Source organism: Electrona antarctica, assembly GCF_951216825.1.
Source record: "Electrona antarctica genome assembly, chromosome: 13".
NCBI classification, from domain to species: Eukaryota; Metazoa; Chordata; class Actinopteri; order Myctophiformes; family Myctophidae; genus Electrona; species Electrona antarctica.
Genome location: NC_136794.1, coordinates 11453259 through 11474249, shown reverse-complemented (window position 1 = coordinate 11474249; position 20991 = coordinate 11453259). Strand labels below are relative to the sequence as shown.

At 46.9% G+C, this 20991-nt stretch overlaps 1 protein-coding gene across 13 annotated transcripts in view; it reads left to right on the top strand.

Annotated features, from left to right (window-relative positions):
* The window catches only part of caska (calcium/calmodulin-dependent serine protein kinase a), a 143227-nt gene that overhangs the window by 109233 nt on the left and 13003 nt on the right, over positions 1-20991 (top strand). For 4 of the 13 annotated variants that reach the window (XM_079518813.1, XM_079518822.1, XM_079518818.1 and 1 more), the window contains 9 exons: positions 5656-5733; positions 9077-9124; positions 11472-11552; positions 14683-14871; positions 15127-15205; positions 17322-17407; positions 17574-17645; positions 18984-19052; positions 20564-20599. In XM_079518813.1, the coding sequence (XP_079374939.1) occupies positions 5656-5733; positions 9077-9124; positions 11472-11552; positions 14683-14871; positions 15127-15205; positions 17322-17407; positions 17574-17645; positions 18984-19052; positions 20564-20599 (738 nt within the window). The remainder of the gene's footprint in view (positions 1-5655; positions 5734-9076; positions 9125-11471; positions 11553-14682; positions 14872-15126; positions 15206-17321; positions 17408-17573; positions 17646-18983; positions 19053-20563; positions 20600-20991) is intronic. The other 9 variants (XM_079518819.1, XM_079518824.1, XM_079518821.1 and 6 more) reach the window with 3 other exon arrangements.

Here is a 20991-nt window from a genome sequence, read left to right as displayed (position 1 = left end):
TTGCCTGTGTGGTAGAATACACCGAGATGGCAGGATTTGGGCTATAATGCAGGAAACAAAAAATGTCTCGCATCTCTTAATAGGAGACACTTCATTGGAATCGGGACTGCCTGGAAAAGAGAATTAATGGTTCTGAATAGCAGCTTGTGGGGTTGTGGGGATTTGCAGCAATACAATGTGAAGTACTTTCTTCTTTTAGTCAGACGCAGACCACACACACACACACACACACAGACAGACAGACAGACAGACAGACAGACAGCCAGACAGACAGACAGACAGACAGACAGACAGACAGACAGACAGACAGACAGACAGACAGACAGACAGACAGACAGACAGACACACACACAGACACACACACAGACACACACACACACACACACACACACACACACACACACACACACAGACACACACACACACACACACACACAGACACACACACAGACACACAGACACACAGACACACAGACACACACACACACACACAGACACAGACACACACACACACACACACACACACACAGACACACACACACCCTTTGTTTGTTTGTGTGCTGGATGAAGGCGAATGGCGGGGCAGAGTGCAAGCTATGACTCTGACTAATGCTCTGCAGCTGCTTGCATCTGGAGGAGTCAGATTTGACTCTGCAGATAAACTGACCACAGTGCTGTGGACATCAGGTGGTTCTCCACCACACTAGCAGTGCTGTGGACATCAGGTGGTTCTCCACCACACTAGCAGTGGCACACTGATGGAAGAGGCTAGTTGGATAGAGTGGAACTATAACATCACAGTGAAATTATCTCTAAAAATGATGTCCAGCCGTTGAGATCAAGTCTGTGTTTCCTCTTATAGTGAGTATTTTTGATCCCCTCTCTCTGTCTCTATTTTGAGCCGTCCGCCTGACCTTTTGAGTGACTCTAAACCTGTGTCAATACTGTATGTGGTGGCCTGGGCCATGGCTTAGTGGTCCAGGCACCTTGGCTGGTAATCCAGTCTGGCAGTGTGCCGCGGGTTCGACTCCCAATCCCGACGGCCTTTACTGCATGTCTTCCCCCCATCTCTCTCCCCATTTCCTGTCAGCCTACTGTCTGTCCCTCCATAAAAATATAAAATAAAGGCGAAAGCCACAAAAAAAAAACATTTAAAAAAAAATACTGTATGTGGTTGCTGGCCCAGTAAGAGCTCTAGTGGAGGCCATGCGTCAGTCAGTCAGTCAGTCACGACAGCCAGTCAGTCCATCAGTCACCACTTCACTTCACAGCAGTGTAGGAGCGAGGCAGCCCTGCCCGCTCATATCAGGACTCCAGGCCACATTAGGACACAGGCGTTCCAACTGCAGGGAGGGTGGTGGGGCCCCCACATATGAGCGCACATTTATGGCACTTGGGGGTGTGCGTGTGTGCGCACGCGCGCGCATGCATAAGAGATCGCTTCAACAGTGAGAAGACTTGCAGGGAGAGAAGCTGCCAGATTTGCAGTTGCCCTCGTAACACTGGGAGCCTGGGACTGCAGATGTATGGCTTTCAGCACCACTTTCACACCCCTTTCCTGAGAGAAGGAAGGAGAGGGAGCAGAGAGGAGAGAGAGGGAGAGAGAGAGAGAGAGAGAGAGAGAGAGAGAGAGGGAGACACAGAGAGGAGGATATAGCCCAGCCCCGGTCCGTGAAGGAACAATGGCACCTATTGTCAAGCCTCACTTCCATTCACAAGGCAGACACAGCCAGCCTCCAAAGCAGTATCTGCCCATCCATCTGCATGCAGAGGCTGACATTGCCCTCCACTCCACCCACCCAAACACATACAGGCTGGGGGTGAGACTGGGAGAGCCAGCAAACAGAGAACGGATGGAGCCTCGGTGGTTTAGATAACTTGTGTCTTGTGCGTTTGTGTGTGTGTGTGTGTGGGTGTGTGTGTGTGTTCTGCTGGCTGCACATCTCTGACACACTGCTCCTGGGTGAGTGTGAGTTTTTCGTCTTTTCTCATCTCCCTTTTTGCTGTCTTTAGGAGAAGAGTATTTTGTCACAAGATGCTCTAAGCTAATTTGAAGTCAGCCAGCCCACTCCCCCCCTCTCCTGTGTGTGTGTGTGTGTGTGTGTGTGTGTGTGTGTGTGTGCGCGTGTGTGCGTGTGCACGCGCGCGCCTCTGTTTCTTCCCCCGACATGTTTAATGAGGTGCTTTAGTCGAGCGCATTTGTTGTTGTTCACATTTCACTAGTTCCGTAAGCGGCTCAGTTCCTTCCTAGTTAGTGGAGGCAGGTGGTGTAAGTTGTGTCGTTGTCCTTGAGGAAACCCGCAGCTATAAAAGGAAGGGAGCACATCACAACTCTGAGCTCCTCTGCTCAAAACGTAAGGCCTTCCCGTTTGCGTAACGGTGTAATTAGTACTCGTAAGCCATGTACTCGTGTGCCTGTGTGATGTCGTGCATGTGTGTCGGGTTATTATTGACAGTGTGTGTGTGTTGTGGTTCCCATATCATACCCCCTATACTTAGTAAACTAATACTTAGTTGGCTGGGGATAGGCTCTGTACTTGGTCCTCTTTTTGTCTCGCGAATGTCGCCGCCCGAAAATAGCACATATACGCGCCGCCATTGCGCCACGTAAGTGAGCTTTTAGATCTGAAATTGTCGTGGAGTGCCCCCACCCCCCCCCCCCCCCCCCACCCCACACCCCACCCAAAATAGGGATGCCAGGTTTCTGTAATGGTTAACCCTTTTCTGGGTGTCTGTGTTCCACATGGGTGGGGGGAGCGCTCTATCTCTCTCTCAATGAGAGCTATTTGTTCAGCCATTTGTTCTTCCCCTCCATTATGCATCTGTGTTTGCAGAAATGCACACATGCACACGGACTGTGTGTACTGTATTCTTACCCAGTGAATGTCCTCGGGCCCACACGGGTACATTTTTACACTGACGGTAAAATCTGAACCGATTTCCTATCTGTTATTTCTCCACATTGTGTCATCAACCGCGCTTTAAACTTCATCGAGCAGCATGGGAACTGGATGCTCGAAAATCTGCTTTGTTTTCCTTGAAATGAACACTAGGATTTCAATTTGCAATTCCTATTTACAATTCAGGCATTCAGCAAAATGCTCTTATCCTGGTTCCAGAGTGTGATTAAACCTAGCGAATGTCTAAACGTCACGCGCAAACATCTCAGCATGAAACATCACTGAATGTGACAAACTGACATATTGAGCCTACGACACACAGCTTCCCCCCAGTAGGCTACCCTCACATTCAGTAGATCCTGTGATCTTTTGTGGCCAGATGTAATTTCCTGGGGTCTAGTAGGACTATAGTAAATAATAAAAAATAAATCACCACAATATTTTGTAAAAAAATAAATAAATACGTATTTAGCCCCATGTTCGAATGCCCCCGCCCCCCTTTCAAAAACAGCTAAAATCCCTAAAACGAAATAAAGCAGCAAACGAAAAAATAAACAACACTCATCTTTTACTTTCTCTAAAAACATGAACCTTGGTTCAACCACATGAACCTTGGTTGAAAAAAAAACATATTGTCCTTTAATATAGAAAATAAACATGTAATGTTCTGTCATAGTTGTTAATGTTGTCGTTAATGTGTTTATCATTGCTCACATGTCTTTGGGACAGTGCCGCGTGTTGCCCTGATCACAGGGAAAGTGGAAGATGTTTGGCTCCTTTTGTGTGGTGTCGAAATATCTCTTACGAAATTGTGTGTGCACGTGCACGCATACATTCACTCAGCATGTGTTCTGCTGGTCAGACAGTTGTCAGTCACATTCTGGATAAATCACCTGTTAAATACCAGACAGTCATATGATTCAAGTCACATCCTTTCCTGTGTAGACTGCACAAAGGTGCTTATTCACACTTGTTATGATGATATGCATTAGGCCACATCCACATTGTAAAATCCTCCGTAAGCGTCCAACTATCAATTATTTAACTGGGGAACCCATGGAAGCAAACTTTGCTGTGTGTATATACTGTAGAATGCAGCTCTCAGCATACTGGAAGTCCATTATGGACCCGACAAACAAGAATCCAAACACAGACGCGCGTACAACAAACCAAGGCTGTGGAAGACGGGTCAGTTTGAATATTTTTATTAGTCAGCTGGCTTTCTGTAAACAGAGGCCTTGAGTGGTCCTGTGAGTCAGTGCCGTTATGTCTCTATAAAAGGCTGTTGTGCTCCCATCAGAGAGCTAAACGAACAAGAGCTCTTTATTATCATTTTAGATGCGAACGCATGCCTTGAGACTGTGTGCATCTAAGGCCGGCAGCAGATTCTGTGTTCACTCACTGTTTATTTTTTTTTTTATGTTTTTTTTTATTTTTTATGTTTTTTTTTGTATGGAGGGACAGACAGTAGGCTGACAAGAAATAGGGAGAGAGATGGGGGGGATGACATGCAGTAAAGGCCGTCGGGATCGGGAGTCGAACCCACGGCACACTGCCAGACTGGATTACCAGCCAAGGTGCCTGGACCGCTGAGCCACGGCCCAGGCCGGGTTCACTCACTGTTAACAATTACAAATATTAATAAATAATTCCTCAGTTCCTCACACATACGGTACACATGCGCTGACACATCCTCCCATAGCGTGGCCGAGACTATGTTTTGTCCGTCTGTCCATCCTTCTGTCCGTCCGTCTGTCTGTGTATACAGTTAATCTTCGGCAGCGTTGCCGTGAAACTGTGCACACACACACACAATCCCTGGAGGTCAGAATCTTTCATATCGGCCCGCAAAACACATTTTTTATAATTATTACTCCCACAGATTTTGTCCAAACATCACGCAAATCAGTACACATTATCTAGTAATGTCATAATCCACCCACGGCCAGCTTTGCTTCGTTGCTCCATAACTTTTAAGTAGTCACAGAATCTTTATCTCCACTATGATCGATCCGGCGACCGGTGAGAATCACGGAGCGCTTTACACATCTGCCTTTTTTTTTTTTTTGTCATCAAAGTTTTTTAATGATTTTACAATAAAGCATACAAAATACACATGACTTACACAAAAGAAAGAGACAAGAAAAACACACAAAAAACAAAAACAAAACTAGCAGTCAAAAAAGAAAAACCCCAATGGACAACACCCCTCCACATTCTGTTGTTGACAATAGTGATTATATCCGTAATGTATTACCAATTACAAATTGTTAATGCAACAATCCTTTAATATACAAATAAAAGTAGTCCCATATTTCATGGAACTTCCCTTTGACATTGTTCCTCCTGGCAATTGAGTATTCGAAGGATGCAGTTTCCGTCATAAGTTGAGTCCAGTCTGTGATCTCTGGCGTAACAGAGCTCTTCCATTTTCTCAAAATCAACCTGGCTGCAGTAATAAGACCTGCAGTCACTAATGCATGTTGTGCCTTGGTGACCCCCTGTGGCAGCACTGTGCGATCACCCAAGAGACATAACCTCGGGCATTCTGGTAGTATTAGCCCCATCCAGTCTCCAAGTTTCCCCAGTACCTCTTTCCAGAATGGTATAACCACAGGACATTCCCAAAAAGCATGTAAAAATGCACATCTGCCTTTTATACAGTAGCACCACCAGGACTCAGGATCGTTGTTCACTTCTCCACTATTTGATTGATTCATTGATTGATTGATGTCTTTATTTTTTGTCTTTTCAGCTGTATGACAAAATCAACACCAAGTCCTCCCCTAATATCAGAAACCCCCGCAGTGATGCAGTACAGAGAGCCAAAGAGGTGAGCACGCATGCACGCATGCACGCACGCACGCACGCACGCACGCACGCACGCACACACAAACACACGTATCGCACACACACACACGCAAACACACACACACACACACTCTTGACAGTTATCTCACGGATAACTCACAAACATCCACAGTATTGTATTCTACTTCTCCACCGGTCATATCGGTAAGTCTCTTTTTGATGCTGATGCCGATGTTGTTGGCAGATTTCCTCCCCTGTCTTCTCTGAGCACCTCCTAACCTATAACTACGTCTCTGTTCCCTCGAAGCTCAGCCTATATTAACCCACTCTGTCCACTTTAGTGATCACTAAACCTTCTAACTCTTCACTAGTGGAACACCTAGCGTTGTTGCACTGCTTGTCTCTTCGGGAGTAAGTTGGGATAATAATGTGCGTGCACATCACTGTTGGATCTGAGGCTTTCTGAGCTGTCACGTGAATAACCATAGACACTGATTTTGGTGCCTTGCATTTCCGTGGTGGGAGGGTTTCAAAAATTCATGCTGCTTTATGCCGCCTCGGTCCAGGAAACCCATTCAAAAGTAATTTTATTGGTTTGCGAGAAGCGCAGACGCCATTGGTGGAAACCAACCGTTTTCCCTGCATTTCAGAGAAGTTGACGTTGGAGCTGAAAGTCAGAGAGTTGAGGTTTTGATAGACGTTTTTCTTGGTTTGGACGTTTACTGCATAGAGTAATGGGTCTGGGGACCCCCAAGGGGTCCTCAGCAAATATACTGTATCATCAAAATAAGTTTAACCATTTAACTATATTTAATTATATAACACAGCCTTTTAACACAATTTTCTCTTATGGAAGTCCCTGGAAGCACAACATCTTTTAGATGAGAGTCCACTGCCAAATACACAGGTTTGAGATTGTGCTTGTGATCGTGTATCCCCATTGGCTGGCACATGGCAAGCTAGTCTTTATTGGAAGATGCACAATTCGCGTAGTAACACTTTAATTGCCCGGTGTTATTTAATCTATTACATTATAGCGCCCATTCGATTTATAAACACGGACCCATTTTCCGGACGGACCGGCGGAAGTTGTTGATGTGTGTGTAGCAGCTAACAATAGCCACACCACTCTAGAGTCGATCGACAACAACGGGAGACGAGAATGAATCTATCGAGACTAGCGACTGGACCGCGGAGCGCCGTCTAACACGGATCTTTTTTCAGAAAAAGACGGGATGATTTAGATTGCGAGTTATGAACGTTTTAAGATTTTCGTTTTCATCAGCTAAACAGGGGAGGGAGTTTTTCGATGACGTCTCACTCTTGCGCGTCACCGAGGATTGCCCAGCAGGAGCGCCTGGGCTATAGAGCCATGCGATCCGTTCTCATATCAATAAACTTCGTCTTTTGGACAATACTTCGTCCTGGGCGTCGGGCGTTACTAATAGAAAGGACAAAGTACTTCGTCCTGGGCGATGGGAGTGTTAATAGTTAACACTTATTGAACAAATAAAAAATCACACCCGTGTGAAGTGAGTGGTGCAACTCCGTGTGGGGGTTTGCGGGGGGGGGGGGGACGCACCCAGGGTGCCGGCCCGGTTCCGGCGAGCCGCCCTGCGTCCGAAACGGTAGAGAAATGACAGAGTTACCGTGTGGCAGTCCCTCTACTGTACCCTCTACTGTACTGTACTGTACTGTACTGTCACTGTACTGTACTGGCACACCCGAAAGCATCATATATACAGTTAATATGTGCGTGTGTATTTGTGTGTGCGCACAGGTGGTGAAAAATGACCATGTTGTTTTCGTGCTCATACCCAGCCAGCTACCCAGCTACCCAGCTACCCACCCACACACATAGCTCCGTAAGGGAGTGGTTGCACCACTCAAAAATAGCATATCCAGCTTGTAGATCTGCTATTTTTGCTACTTTTGTGTGACACCATAGTAATAGTATGACGAAGTAGGGCATTCATTTCGGTTACAAAAAAAAGAAAGAAGAAAAAAAGGCAATATGTATTCACACACACGCACACGCACACGCACACACACACACGCAAACACACACAATATCCATGGGTGTATTTGTGAGCTATAGTGTGATGTAGATGTTTTCCACTCTCACACACAGGACTCCCATTGTGGAGTCCAGGATTTGACACCATTAAAACGTATACGCACCGTTAGATTAGAGACGTGTGTGTTTACCACACAGTGCGCTCACACACACACACACACTAATGCAGGATACAGGGAGGAGGAAGCAGACGGAGAACAGCAGAGGAATGGTGTGTGTGAAAGAAATTGCTAGAGTTGTTGTGGTGTGTGTGTGTGCGCACGCACGCACGTGTATGTGTGTGTGTGTACATCCATGCCTGTGCCTCGATGCACACTCGTATGTTTGTACATGTGTGTGAGTGCGCGAAGCGAGTGCCCCCCCCCCCCCCCCCCCAGCTTATATTATGTTTACATTTGTGAGCTTTGTCGGGGGAGCAATTAAAGAAGTCTGAATAGGGAGGTCTGCTGCCTGTCTTAAATCCCAGCTGTGTTAATACTGGGAAGGCTAAGAGAGGAGGGTGCCCAGCTTTGTTGTATGTGGCTTTGGTTCACGTCAAATAGGCCTGGCTAATTAACGCCGCTCTAGAACGGCTGTGTCGGAGGAGTCTCCGCCTGGTATTAGAGCAGAGACTCACATCTTCCACCCTAAAGCAGTCTAGAGGGATTAAGGATGGGACCCACGCTAGATGTGGTAACGTTACGGCTTTATATGTGGGTGTTGGGGAGAGTTCCTAGTCACAGACTAGTCTTTTATCACATTGTCCTTCTTTGCTCAGAACTGAGCTTCACTTTCACTTAAGCACTACAAACACGCTCCTAAGCTTTCTTCTAGGCAATGCAGTGCTGCTGCGAAAACCGCTTCACAACAGGCGAACACTTCTTTCATCTGTTCTTGCTTTTCTGTAGGGGCTTTTCCTCTCCTTCCACTGCTTTGCTCCCGTGTACTGATCCCCTCCGGCTGAAACCTCAGTGCTTTGAGCCAATCACACTGTGGCCTTCTGGGGCTTTCTGACCCAGTAGAGCAAGGGGTGAGCTGTTTCAATAACTAACAAGGTTCTTCTTGTTCTAACCATGTGAACTTTAGATGTTAGAACTATAGATACTAACCTCTCCCTACACATCATGGGTTAATTACTTTTTGGCTGGCATAGATCATTAGTTGCGAAGTTTTTTTTTTTTTACTCTCCCCTGACCTCTGTCCTCTCTTGACCTTGACCTTTGACCTTTCAACCTTGACCCTTGAGTTCTCTAACCAGGACAGTTCAGCGACATGTGTAACCCTTCTTCCTGTGTCTTCCTCCGGCAAGATTTCCTCCCAAGACGGAGCAAACGGCGCTTTGAAACATCTGGAATGTGTAAGCCCCCGAGACATGTTCACACGTTCACACCTCTCTACCACCCTCACAACACCAACAAACAGAACCAAAGACAAACTACGTAGATGCCTCGGCTTGTAATTGCATACTGGTATCACCTGAGCTCTTTTTGAGCTCGTCTGAGATCCGTTATTGTCACTGGATCTCTACCTGGATGGACGGAATCATTTCTGGAGATCCGGAGGATTTTCAACTGCATGCGTTAGTGGGGTCAACTGAGGCTGGGTGTGTGTGTGTGTGTGTGTGTGTGTGTGTGTGTGAACCAATCAGAAGATAGTGCATCCCTGTTGATAGGCTGGTCAGTGCTGGCTCTTTCTGTGAGATGAGTGGATGAGACCAATCGCAAGTTACAGATGCCGAATGGCATTCCTGTGACCAAATACACAGTTACACACATACACTTGTCCTGTGTGCGAAAGTGCACGCACGCACACACGCATCCATGCACGCGCACACACACACACACGCACACGCACAATATATATAGGGAGTATGTTGTTAAATCTGTCTAAACAACATTCTATCTATATAGAATGATAGCATTCGTAACATTTGTGGTATCATGACACAGGAACAAGTCCTGTCGTCTATTATAACAGTACGTTTTAACAGCGGGCGACAGCCAGACGAATTTTCCGGAAGTGCATTATTTGTCTATGGCAGGGGTTCTCAACGTTTTTGGCCGGGGACCCCCGGAAATGCTTTGGCAATGTCTCGGGACCCCCGCCCCGCCCCCTCCCGACCCCCAATATAAATTGACTGCTACAATAACCTTAACCCATTTTGGGCGGGAACCCCTTTTGGTGTTTTAAGCATTATGTTATAATTTAGCTAATGAAAAATAGCAGATCTACAAGCTCATAGAGCTTGTAGGTCTGCTATTTTTTTGAAAATAATTTGGGGGCCCCCTAAAATAATTTGGCGACCCCCCGAGGGGTCGCTACCCACGGGTTGAGAACCCCTGGTCTATGGGACCCGGCAACTACTGGCGATAGAGGCGATAGCAGGCGAACAGGCGATGGTCGAAAAGTGGGCGGAGGAACGTCGCCCGAAAATATACAAATAATTCATCTTTTTGGGCGATTAGGCGATGTGTCACCCGATGCTCGCCCGCTGTTAACAGTTCTACTGCATAACCCGTGTTCCCCGCTATTTAATCCATGTTTCGGTGCTTAATCCGCTAAACCCGCTATTTGTTTTATGTATTTTAATTTGACGTTTTTTAATAATTAAAAAGAAAGAGCGGATTTGTCGCGGACCTGGTGACGAGGCCGTCGCGTTATGGCGACGAAACCGGAAATCGAGCCATGCTCTGGGCCGCAAGGGCTTCTGGGAAAATGAGTTCAATGCAAGTGGACGGTGGTTTTTAACTTTCCAGTTTCCACCACTGCTGAAGAGGTGATCTTTAAGACTGCGGCGGAAAATGGGGAGTGAGTCTGCAGTTCTGAGTGAGAGAGAGAGAGAGAGAGAGAGAGAGGGGGGAGTTTATTCCACCGCTTGGGAACCAGGAGGGAGAAGAGAGTCTAGGAACGTGTGGTTCTGTCCTGACCAGATTATTTTAGGGAAGGGACGAACGGGCTTTGTGACGTTGTGTCTGCTGTAAGTGAGGTAAGGGGGTGCCATGCCCTTCATTTCCTTATTGGGTCGTCACCAGCGCGTTGTACTGTGCGTGGGCAACAACAACTGTAGGCCTGGGACGGGATGAAAAGGAGAGACATTTGACATGTTGGGTGGTTGAAAACCAGGCGTTGCCTCTGCATTCTGGATCATTAGGGGTTTAAGTGAGCATGCTGGCTGGGAGACCAGAAAGTCTTAGCTCTGACAATATTACAGTGTATTACGCACACACGCACACGCCTCTCACCTCTACAATGCCACATTCAGCAGCCAGGCGCAACATAACTTGAAATGACGTACACCAAATCAACTCGCGGCAAAAGGGCAGGGGGGGGGAGGTGCTTGAACTTGACCATGCAGATTCTCGATTGGCTGAACGGTATATCCACGCTGGTCTCTAATCGACTGTGTTGACGTGGGAGGTGGGATTAGGGAAGGCTCCGGAGAGACCCTGAGGGGTCGGTTCTCAGTATGTTTCCCCCAACTCTCCAGTCTACAAGGGTGTGTGTGTGTGTGTGACACTGTGTGTGACTGTGTGTGTGTGTGTGTGCGTGACTGTGTGTGTGACTGTGTGTGTGTGTGTGTGTGTGTGTGTGTGTGTGTGTGTGTGTGTGTGTGTGTGTGTGTGTGTGTGTGTGCGCGCGTGCGTGTGTGTGTGACTGTGTGTATGCTTTGCCTTTGACGTGTGTTTGTCTGTGTGCTTCTTCAGGTACTGGAAGAGATCTCCTGCTATCCAGAGAACCACGACGCTAAAGAACTCAGACGGATACTAACCCAGCCTCATTTCATGGTAGGTCAAGGAGCCCCCCCCACACACACACACACACACACACACACGTATAATCCAAGGCCGTCATGTTGCCACAGGGTGCACTAGGCCCCTAAGCAATGTTCAGGGCTGCTGACGAGGACATTCTTGGCCAGACTCGGCCAGACAGAATCCAAACACTTCCATTAAGCACACACCGCTGGCCGCAGTAATCACACTGCAGCTGATACTATACCTGTGCTCTCTCTCTCTCTCTCTGGAGTTCCTCAATGCTCTGTCTGGGGAAAGGAGAGACTGAGCGAGGAGAGAAAGATGGGGTGGTGAGAAAAGGGACATGAACTCGACAAGACGAGGGTGTCTACCGTTTCTTTTTTTGAAGGTTTTATTTCTGTCAGAGCACCCCATTTGGGAGGCTGCAGGCGACATAGCGGAACTCTGCCAACAAACACTGCGCTCCCCTTGAGGAAGACTTCTCTCCAGAGCCTCATAAGCTGGGTGAGGAAGGAAGTCTAGACTGTGTGTGTGTGTGTGTGTGTGTGTGTGTGTGTGTGTGTGTGTGTGTGTGTGTGTGTGTGTGTGTGTGTGTGTGTGTGTGTGTGTGTGTGTGTGTGTGTGTGTGTGTGTGTGTGTGTGTGTTCTTTTTTCCATGTTGCAGCAGGCAGCGGAAGCTTCTTGACAAGTATATAACAGGAAAGGCTCACAAGGAAAAACCATAATATGCGAGTTTACCGCTTAACTCACTCACTCCACTTTTACTTGCCTCGCAATGTTCAGCACCTCCCGTTCCAGAGTGCCTTTGACCCCCCCCCCCCCCCCCCCCCTCCCTTCTTTAAGCATGTAATTCCATGTAAAACAAACAGTGAATGAATTGTTCTGTTGCCGTTCTCTCTCAAAATGTAATTTCGGTGTGTCTCACTTTCACTATGGGGAACGCTCCCTTCATTAGCCTCACAGAGGGAGAGCGTTCCCCGTGTTATCATGGGGAACGAGAGTAACCTAAGTTGCTGCAGAGCTTGGATGAGTCATCGTCCGTCCGGGGAGACACAGTGCCAAGAAAGTAGGAGAGTAGGACCGAGATCAAAACCCAGATACAAGGAGTGGAAGGATCAGAGAAGGCTCTAATAAAGCACGGAGGACAGAAGAGATGATGTGGAGAGGGATTGACAGTGTAGCGGGGGGGGGGGGGGGGGGGGGGGGGGGGGCAGGGTCAGTCATGTGTGTCTGAGGTAATGTGCTGTGCCGGGTCGGGGGTCTGGCTCCCTCGTACCCTGGATAGAAGGAAGAGGAAAGAAAGGAGGGAGGGAGGGAGGAATGGAGGTGCCGTCGTGTAGTACTGCTTTCCAAGACACACACTCGCACAAGGAAAGGAAAGTATGTCTGTGTTAGCTCTGTTGCGTCTCCTGTGTGTGTGTGCAACAGCAGCCGACCACTCCAGTGGACATGGTGAGGATTGTGTGTGCGTGCGTGTGCGTGCGTGCGTGCGTGCGTGCGTGCGCGCACATTTTCTTTTATGTGTGCCAACATTTCATACTCTTCAGTTCAAATGAACAAATGAACAAATGTGTGTTGATCTATACATTTTCTATATTGGTCTGTACTGTATGTCCTGCTATTGTGCTACAGTACAGTACAGTACAGTACAGTACAGTACAGTACAGTACAGTACAGTACAGTACAGTACAGTACAGTACAGTACAGTACAGTACATTGCTGCTTAATTCTTTGGAGGAGTTGTCCAACGGTCCCGTCTGCACTATGCCTGTCGGAAAGGCCTTTCAAATTGCAAACCGCAAAGCCACACCGTAAAATCCTCAGTATTATTGCATCCATTTGACACTAAGCCGATGTACCCGACGTAAGAGTCCATTTGGTTACATTTGTACCCTCTCAGAACCCATTTTGACCTGAGATCAGATTCTAAAAATGTCTTCTACATCCTGACAGTTTTCTGAAAAAGCTATGTTTCTATGTCAGTCGTTCTTCGATTTTTCTAAAATAGCAGACCTACAAGCTCATAGCGCGCCACTCGGTGGCGCGCTATGAGCTTGTAGATCTGCTATTTTTCAATAGCTAAAGCATAACATGATGCTAACACCAAAAGGGGTTCCCGCCCAAAATGGGTTCAAATAGCGCGTCTTTGCTTTTCATTCAAACCCACAAAGCCAAACCTAACCTCGTCTGAACTGTTTTCGTGCAGTTGTGCTAGTCAGGACGAAGTCATCGTCTCATTGTTCCAGTCTTACTGAGATTAGCATATCATTTCGGATACCTACATTTCTTTTTTAACGAGCCATTCGTGAGCCATTTCGTGCAAGCTCTGTAGATTGTTTTTTTTTCATCTGTGGCTTCTCTCAACCCCTCTTTCGCTTTTCTTGAGTTGTTTTTTTCTTTCTCTCACACTGACATATATGCACCATGGAGGGATTAGTTAACCTCCTTAACCCTGTACTCATTAGGACACACACATAAACATGCCTCCTGTGTGAGGTTCACTCTGTGGGTGATGTGCTTTGACATGAGAGTTAGAGACGCTGCCACTGCCTTCATGTCTCTGCTTCTCTGATCTGCTCTGCGCGTGCACGTGCGTGCGTGCGTGCATGCGTGCGTGCATGCGTGCAGTGTTTGTGTGAGACAACTCCAGTATGTGTGTCTGAAAATAAACAGCATTCCTGATGTGCGTGCGTGCGTGCGTGTGCGTGTGCGCGCGCATGTGTACAAGACACAGTGGAGAGTGGTTTGGTGGCAGTTGCGCTTTGATTGCTTTTTTTGTGTGTCAGCGGAGTGAGCTTTGTGAGTGGGTGGGAGCGAGCAGGATCAGCAGGCCCACTGTTAAAGCACTGCCGCAAAAGGCTGATTAAGGGGACGGGGAAAAAGTTGTTCTGCTTTAGAGGAACAGCACAAAGCAATCCAAACTGACAACTGAAACCCCCGCATGTTGATGCTGTGGAATGTAAAGTCCAACACTTGTTTGTGTGTGTGTGTGTGCGTCTGTGTGTGTGTGTGTGTGTGTGTGTGACGTGTGTGTGCGTGTGCGTGTGTGTGTGTGTGTGTGTGTGTGTGTGTGTGTGTGTGTGTGTGTGTGTGTGTGTGTGTGTGTGTGTGTGTGTGTGTGTGTGTGTGTGTGTGTGTGTGTGTGTGTGTGTGTGTGCAGGCCTTGCTGCAGACCCACGACGTGGTGGCCCATGAGGTGTACAGTGACGAGGCTCTGAGGGTCACCCCGCCGCCCACCTCCCCCTACCTGAACGGAGACTCCCCCGAGAGCGCCAACGGAGACATGGACCTGGAGAACGTCACCAGAGTCCGCCTGGTCCAGTTCCAGAAGAACACGGACGAACCCATGGTGCGCGACACATCACACGCACACACGTAGAGTGACACAGACATCAACATGGAGATGATACAGCAGATGTTTGTCTGCACCTATATGTAACCAAGGCCTCTGAATGTGTGTGTGTGTGTGTGTGTGTGTGTGTGTGTGTGTGTGTGTGTGTGTGTGTGTGTGTGTGTGTGTGTGTGTGTGTGTGTGTGTGTGTGTGTGTGTGTGTGTGTGTGTGTGTGTGTGTGTGTGTGTGTGTGTGTGTGTGCACGCGAGCAGGGCATTACGCTGAAGATGAACGATCTGAACCACTGCATCGTGGCGAGGATAATGCACGGAGGGATGATCCACAGACAAGGTATACACTCCTAGCTTAGAGTTTTATACCTGAATGCAGTCATCCTTTCATTTCAAGGATTATTATTTTCATTTTTATCTACACCGTAAAATCCTTCAGCTAAGAGAGCGTACACTCTCTGAGTTACAAGAGGGTCCCTGAAAGAGTCCCGTTCATGACGACTAGGGTTGTCCCGATCGGATCGGGTAATCGGGGCCGATCACGTCATTTTCAAATGATCGGAATTGGATCGGGTGCCAAAAAATGTGATCGGGACATCCCTAGTATCAATATTATATCCATATCATGATATTAGACTGGACATTGTGATTTGGGATATTGTACTATTGTGATATGGCATAAACGTGTTCTATAAAATATAAATATCGGATCGGGAAAAATCGGTATCGGTCGATGCTCAAAATCAAATGATCAGAATCGGATCGTGAGCAAAGAAACGTGATCGGGACATCCCTTGTGACGACCTTTGCTGCATGTCTCTCCCCTTCTCTCTCTCCCTCTTTCCTGTCAAGTCTTCACTTGATACTATCAATGAAGGCAGAAAGGCCAAAAACAAATCTTTAAAAAGGGACCCACACACCCACCTCAGTGGGGAAAAGAGTCATACTCCTTATCCCTAAACTTCTTTGCCATTGTTTACTATTTTTTAAAAGCTTTTTAAATATTTCAAATAGCCGATCTACAAGCTCACAACGAGTCGATTTAGATCGGCTAGTTGGACTATTTTACAATATTTTTCTAAAATCGTAAAAAATGGCAAATATGTTTACGGATAAGGGGTAAGGGCCGGTTTGGTGCAAGACAGGGCCCATAGAGTCGTGTTACGCAGCCATATCTTGGCAACATAAACCTCTGCCTCTGCAATAGACGACTGTGTGATTTCATTAACTGGTCTTCAGGAGAACACAGGCCTTGTCGTCAGATGTCACACCTTTGACACACAGCTGATTCATGGCCACTGTAGAATGGACCCTCAGTAGGCGCTCAGTAGGCGCTCGGGTGACGCAGGGGTGAAGTTCCTTCCCACCGCCAACCGAAGCAGTGTGGGGAGGGTAATCTTTGTCGCTGCACCAGTAGCTCCTGCAAATGGTCCAGCTGTGAGGAATACAGTGTTCCTCCCTCCACACATACTCCTGGTGAAGCTCCTCACTGGCACGTGAACAGCCCTATAGGAAGTTCAACCATTCTGACAACTGTGTGGGGAAAGTCAGAATGGTTGAACTTGGTCCTATAGGGCAGTATTGAAAGCACATGCCACCTCCAGTCATGGAAGCACCTGGGGCTTCTGTTCACGTGCCAGTGAGGAGCTTCACCAGGAGTATGTGTGGAAGGAGGACCACCGTATTCCTCACAGCTGGACAATTTGCATGCTTTTGGTTAGACATACCATTGGTCCGATATCTCAAAACCCTCACCCTAATCCTAACCTCCCACGGGGCAGCACACCTAAACCCTAACCTTAACCCTCTCCCAACCCTTAACGCACCCCTCACCAACCTTAATCCGGTCGTCTTAACGCACCCCTCACCAACCTTAATCCGGTCGTTTTAACGCACCCCTCACCAACCTTAATCCAGTCTGACCAATCCTATGTTGGTCCTAATTCGAAACTGGCCCCCGTAAAATCTGAATCCTCACTGTATATGTTTCTTTTCTCTTTTTACCTCCTTTATGATGAATTCCTGTTCTGTTCTTTGACTATATAGTAGTGTCTATCTGTATGTCTCTAAATGATTGATGAATTGAACATGGTGGACCCTCTTGTAAACAAGTGCAATGCTTAATTGGGTTGTCCACTCACAGTTAACAGTCTTTGTATTGAGTTTGTGCTTGAAATGTACTGTAATTCTGCAAACTGTTAATAAATATTTCAATCAATCAATCAATCAATGTCTAACCAATGCTATGTCTAACCAAAGGATGCCTCCCGTGCAGCGACCAAATTGGGTCATCTTTTTCAGGGTGATTCCACAGTGTTCAGGGCTGTGTTTCTGTCCTGGAGTGGAATAATGAGGGACAGCGCCGTGCCTTTGACGGGTCCTCCTCTGATGTATCGCCGTGCCTTTGACGGGTCCTCCTCTGATGTATCGCTCCTGCTCTGTTTTGTTGTTCTCAGGAACGTTGCATGTGGGAGACGAGATCAGGGAAATCAACGGCATCAGCGTGGCCAATCAGACCGTCGAGCAGCTACAGAAGATGCTGGTCTGTTTGTGTGTGTATGTGTGTGCGCGAGTGTGTGTGTGTGTGTGTGTGTGTGTGTGCGCACGTGTGCGATTCTCAGTGTGACTGGAGATCACAGTGAATACATTCGATGCCGAATTGAAGATAGGGCACCTAACCGAGTGTTGTGTACTTTGTATCCATGCAGAGAGAGATGCGAGGCAGCATCACTTTCAAGATAGTGCCAAGCTACCGGACGCAGCAGGGCTCCTCGTGTGAGGTAACGACCCCACTTCCACTCTCAGCTCCCCCCGTTCTCCTCCCTCCTCCTTGGCGTTGTTTTCCCCATCTCCCCCTGATCTGGTTACTAACCGCTCGCCCAGTTACCGAGCGCGTGCGTGTGTGCGTGTATGTGTGCCTAACCATGTATGTTGTGTATTTGCGGATGGGAGAAAGCGTGCGCCTAGTGTGTGTGCGTGTGCGCGTGCGTTTTGTTTAGCGTGTGTTTTGCTGTGTTTTTTTGCTGGGGCTGGGTCAGACGTTCAGCACACCAATTTCACAACCAAGATACCGGACCCCCTGCGCCCATTCCTCTGGGTCAACACTTGAGCCACTCCGCTCTGTGTGCGCACACAAGTACATACATGTTATTATAACGCACAGACATTATATATCGTCATTGTCGGGCAGAAATCTTGTATCTCCATATCATCCTTTATACATATTTTCATAAATGAATGACCTATTTCAGACTTAGTCACATAGCCAGTCTGCAAGCTCACAACGCGTCACATCACGACACATTACGACATCGACGTGGTCTGTCAGTGGATTAGGGTTTCATAATTAAGATCTAATCAATGATAAGTAACAGGAGATTAATGACATTAGAGCCATTGGAACACACTGGTCATTCTTTCCATTTCCTGATATCCTTGTATATCCTTTTGGATATACAAGGTGTCTGCCAGACAGCGACAATATGAGAGCACACATGACATAACCGTCCCCACGACACACAGGATTCCTGAGTGTGCGTGGAGGATTTTCGTCTCGTCTTCATCTTAAGTGCTGTGAAAGCCTAGGGTAGTGTTCCTGGTCTCATAAGTCCACTCTCTGCACCCTGCAAGACAGAGATGCTGTCTGTGGTGTTAAACTACTGCCCCCCTGTGGTGACATAAGGATGTGCCGGCTCCAGGGATGTATGTATGACGTAGTGTCCCATATCTTGCATTCGATGCATTCATTCCGTCAACGTTGAGAAGGATCTAGAATTTTGCCGCGATTGCTTTCCCTTTGATGCCCGGTGTGGGAGGCCATCATCACGTGTGTGTGTGTGTGTGTGTGTGTGTGTGTGTGTGTGTGTGTGTGTGTGTGTGTGTGTGTGTGTGTGTGTGTGTGTGTGTGTGTGTGTGTGTGTGTGTGTGTGTGTGTGTGTGTGTGTGTGTGTGTGTGTGTGTGTACATGCAAGTGAGCCGGCACGTGTGTATAAATATCTGAGTACAGACATAGTCAATGTACTGTATACCTGTGCCACACGTTTTTTTTTTACTGAGTGACGCTGGTGTGCGTCTGTGTGTGCCGTCTGTATGTTGCTGACCTGTATGTCTTATTTCAGAAAGAGTCCCCTACCACCTCCAGACAGTCCCCTGCCAATGGCCACTCCAGCATTAACAGTTCAATCTTGGTAAGGCCCCGCCCTCCCCCTTTAAATTAAATAAAGCAACAATAAATAAATACATAAAACAACTGCCCTTTCCCAGACAGACCCACAACCATCAGTTTATTTTGTGCGTCTCTTTGTCTCCACGTTTCCATTTGTCCATGTCCGTCCGTCACTCCAACCGTGTGTCTGTAGTTGTTTCGTTGTTTGTTTGTATGTTTGTTTTTCTCTCCTGTTTTTGGCGGGAATTACGTTATGTGGCAACCAAGTCTATGGCTTTTTTTATCTTTTTTTAGAGCACTGTTTGCCTGGTAATGCTTGTTTACAGAAATTTTAACAGACATTACCAGGCGTGGAGTGTGATTTATTTTGTTAAAGCCTGATTTATACATGGTTGCGTGCCGGTGTCGCACAATGAAAATACTAAAAGAGCCGAACTAAAAGCTCATAGCACGTCACATTTTCAGGTGTGGGACAAACACTGCGCAAAGCAAGTACAAATCAGGCATGACTATAGTATAGCAGTGTTGGTACTCTTTCGACTGTGCTGAGGATCTCGTCAGGTCTCATTCCCTGTGTGTCGTTATCCCCTCATTCTCAATCTGTTCTTTTTTTTTTAAGCTAAAAGCCGTGTCCGATATCTCAGTTAACAAATTGGTGTGCCTCATGAAGCCTGCTGCGTGCCGTGCGCCTGTGCTGACACAACACAAGCTAGCAAACTAGCTGTGGACCCCCTGGAACTCCCTCAAGGACCCCTAGCGGTCCCCGGACCCCACTTTGGGAACCACTGGTATACAGCACTGTTTCCCAAACCCTGGGTCACTCAGGACCCATTTGTGGGTCGCAGGCCCATTTTTATGGGTAAACGTCCCTGTATTTCTTTTGTTTCTGAGATTTAGTTTTTCATTATTATTATTATTATTATTATTTCAAAAGACTTTCAAAAATCTCCCAAAAAATGTAAACTTTTTCATCAATTATTAAAAACAAATTCAAGCTTTTTTCAAAATAGTTTCATAACTGAATTTATAAAAAAAAGTCTTAAATGTCATAAATTTGAAAAGAAGAAAAAGCCCTGGAATGGCTACGGAACAAAAATGTTTTTTAGATAAAAAACATTTTGTTCCATCGATAATATCTCGACTGGACGAGATATATAAGGTATATATACTTAAAGACTTGTGCAGTACATTTGCGTACTCCGTTCCCCTCCGTTAACCTCACCAATGCTCCAGACAGACACTGTGGTCATGCTGATGCTTTGCTTGCTTTGTGCTTGCTTGCTCGCTCCACACAGCTACCAGATCTGATCCATAACGGATGACAATTACTCTCTTCTCTCTTTATCTCTTACTCTTGTCTTTTTGTCTTTTTTCTTTTTTTCCCAGTGAATGTTGCATGTTGTGTTGGGTCTCTCTGGCGTTCTGAAGATAAAATGTAGTTTTTTTTTTATTAGTGCATTTACATTGCTGTAACTCTGCTGTGTGTCATCTGCCTCTAAACTGTCTCTATGTCGTCAATGGTTTACCCCACAGGATCTGCCGTCCACCATCCAGCCCAAAGGTCGACAGGTGAATAACAGATTAGCCCCTCACATTAGCCCCTCACAATCCCGAACCCCAATTCAGCACTGTGTTCTTGTGCACATTGTGTTATTTGTTTTGTGTGTGTGTGTGTGTGTGCACACTCACATGTCCCTGTGTGTTAGTGTGTTTGCTTTTTTTCTTCCCTTCTTCTCACACCTCTGGTTTGACAGAAACCAGTCACTAATCCATGGTGGAGTTTAGTTCCTCCAAAATAACGTGGCTTCATTTACAGTGTTGATCTTTAAGACCATGGCCACCCCGCTGAGTCCACCAGATCCAAGCTGGCACTCTCAGTATGGATGGCCAAGGCATGACCTCCATTTAAAACGAACACTATTGGATATTGGACCGGCTCCAAAGTGCATTAGAGTCTATAA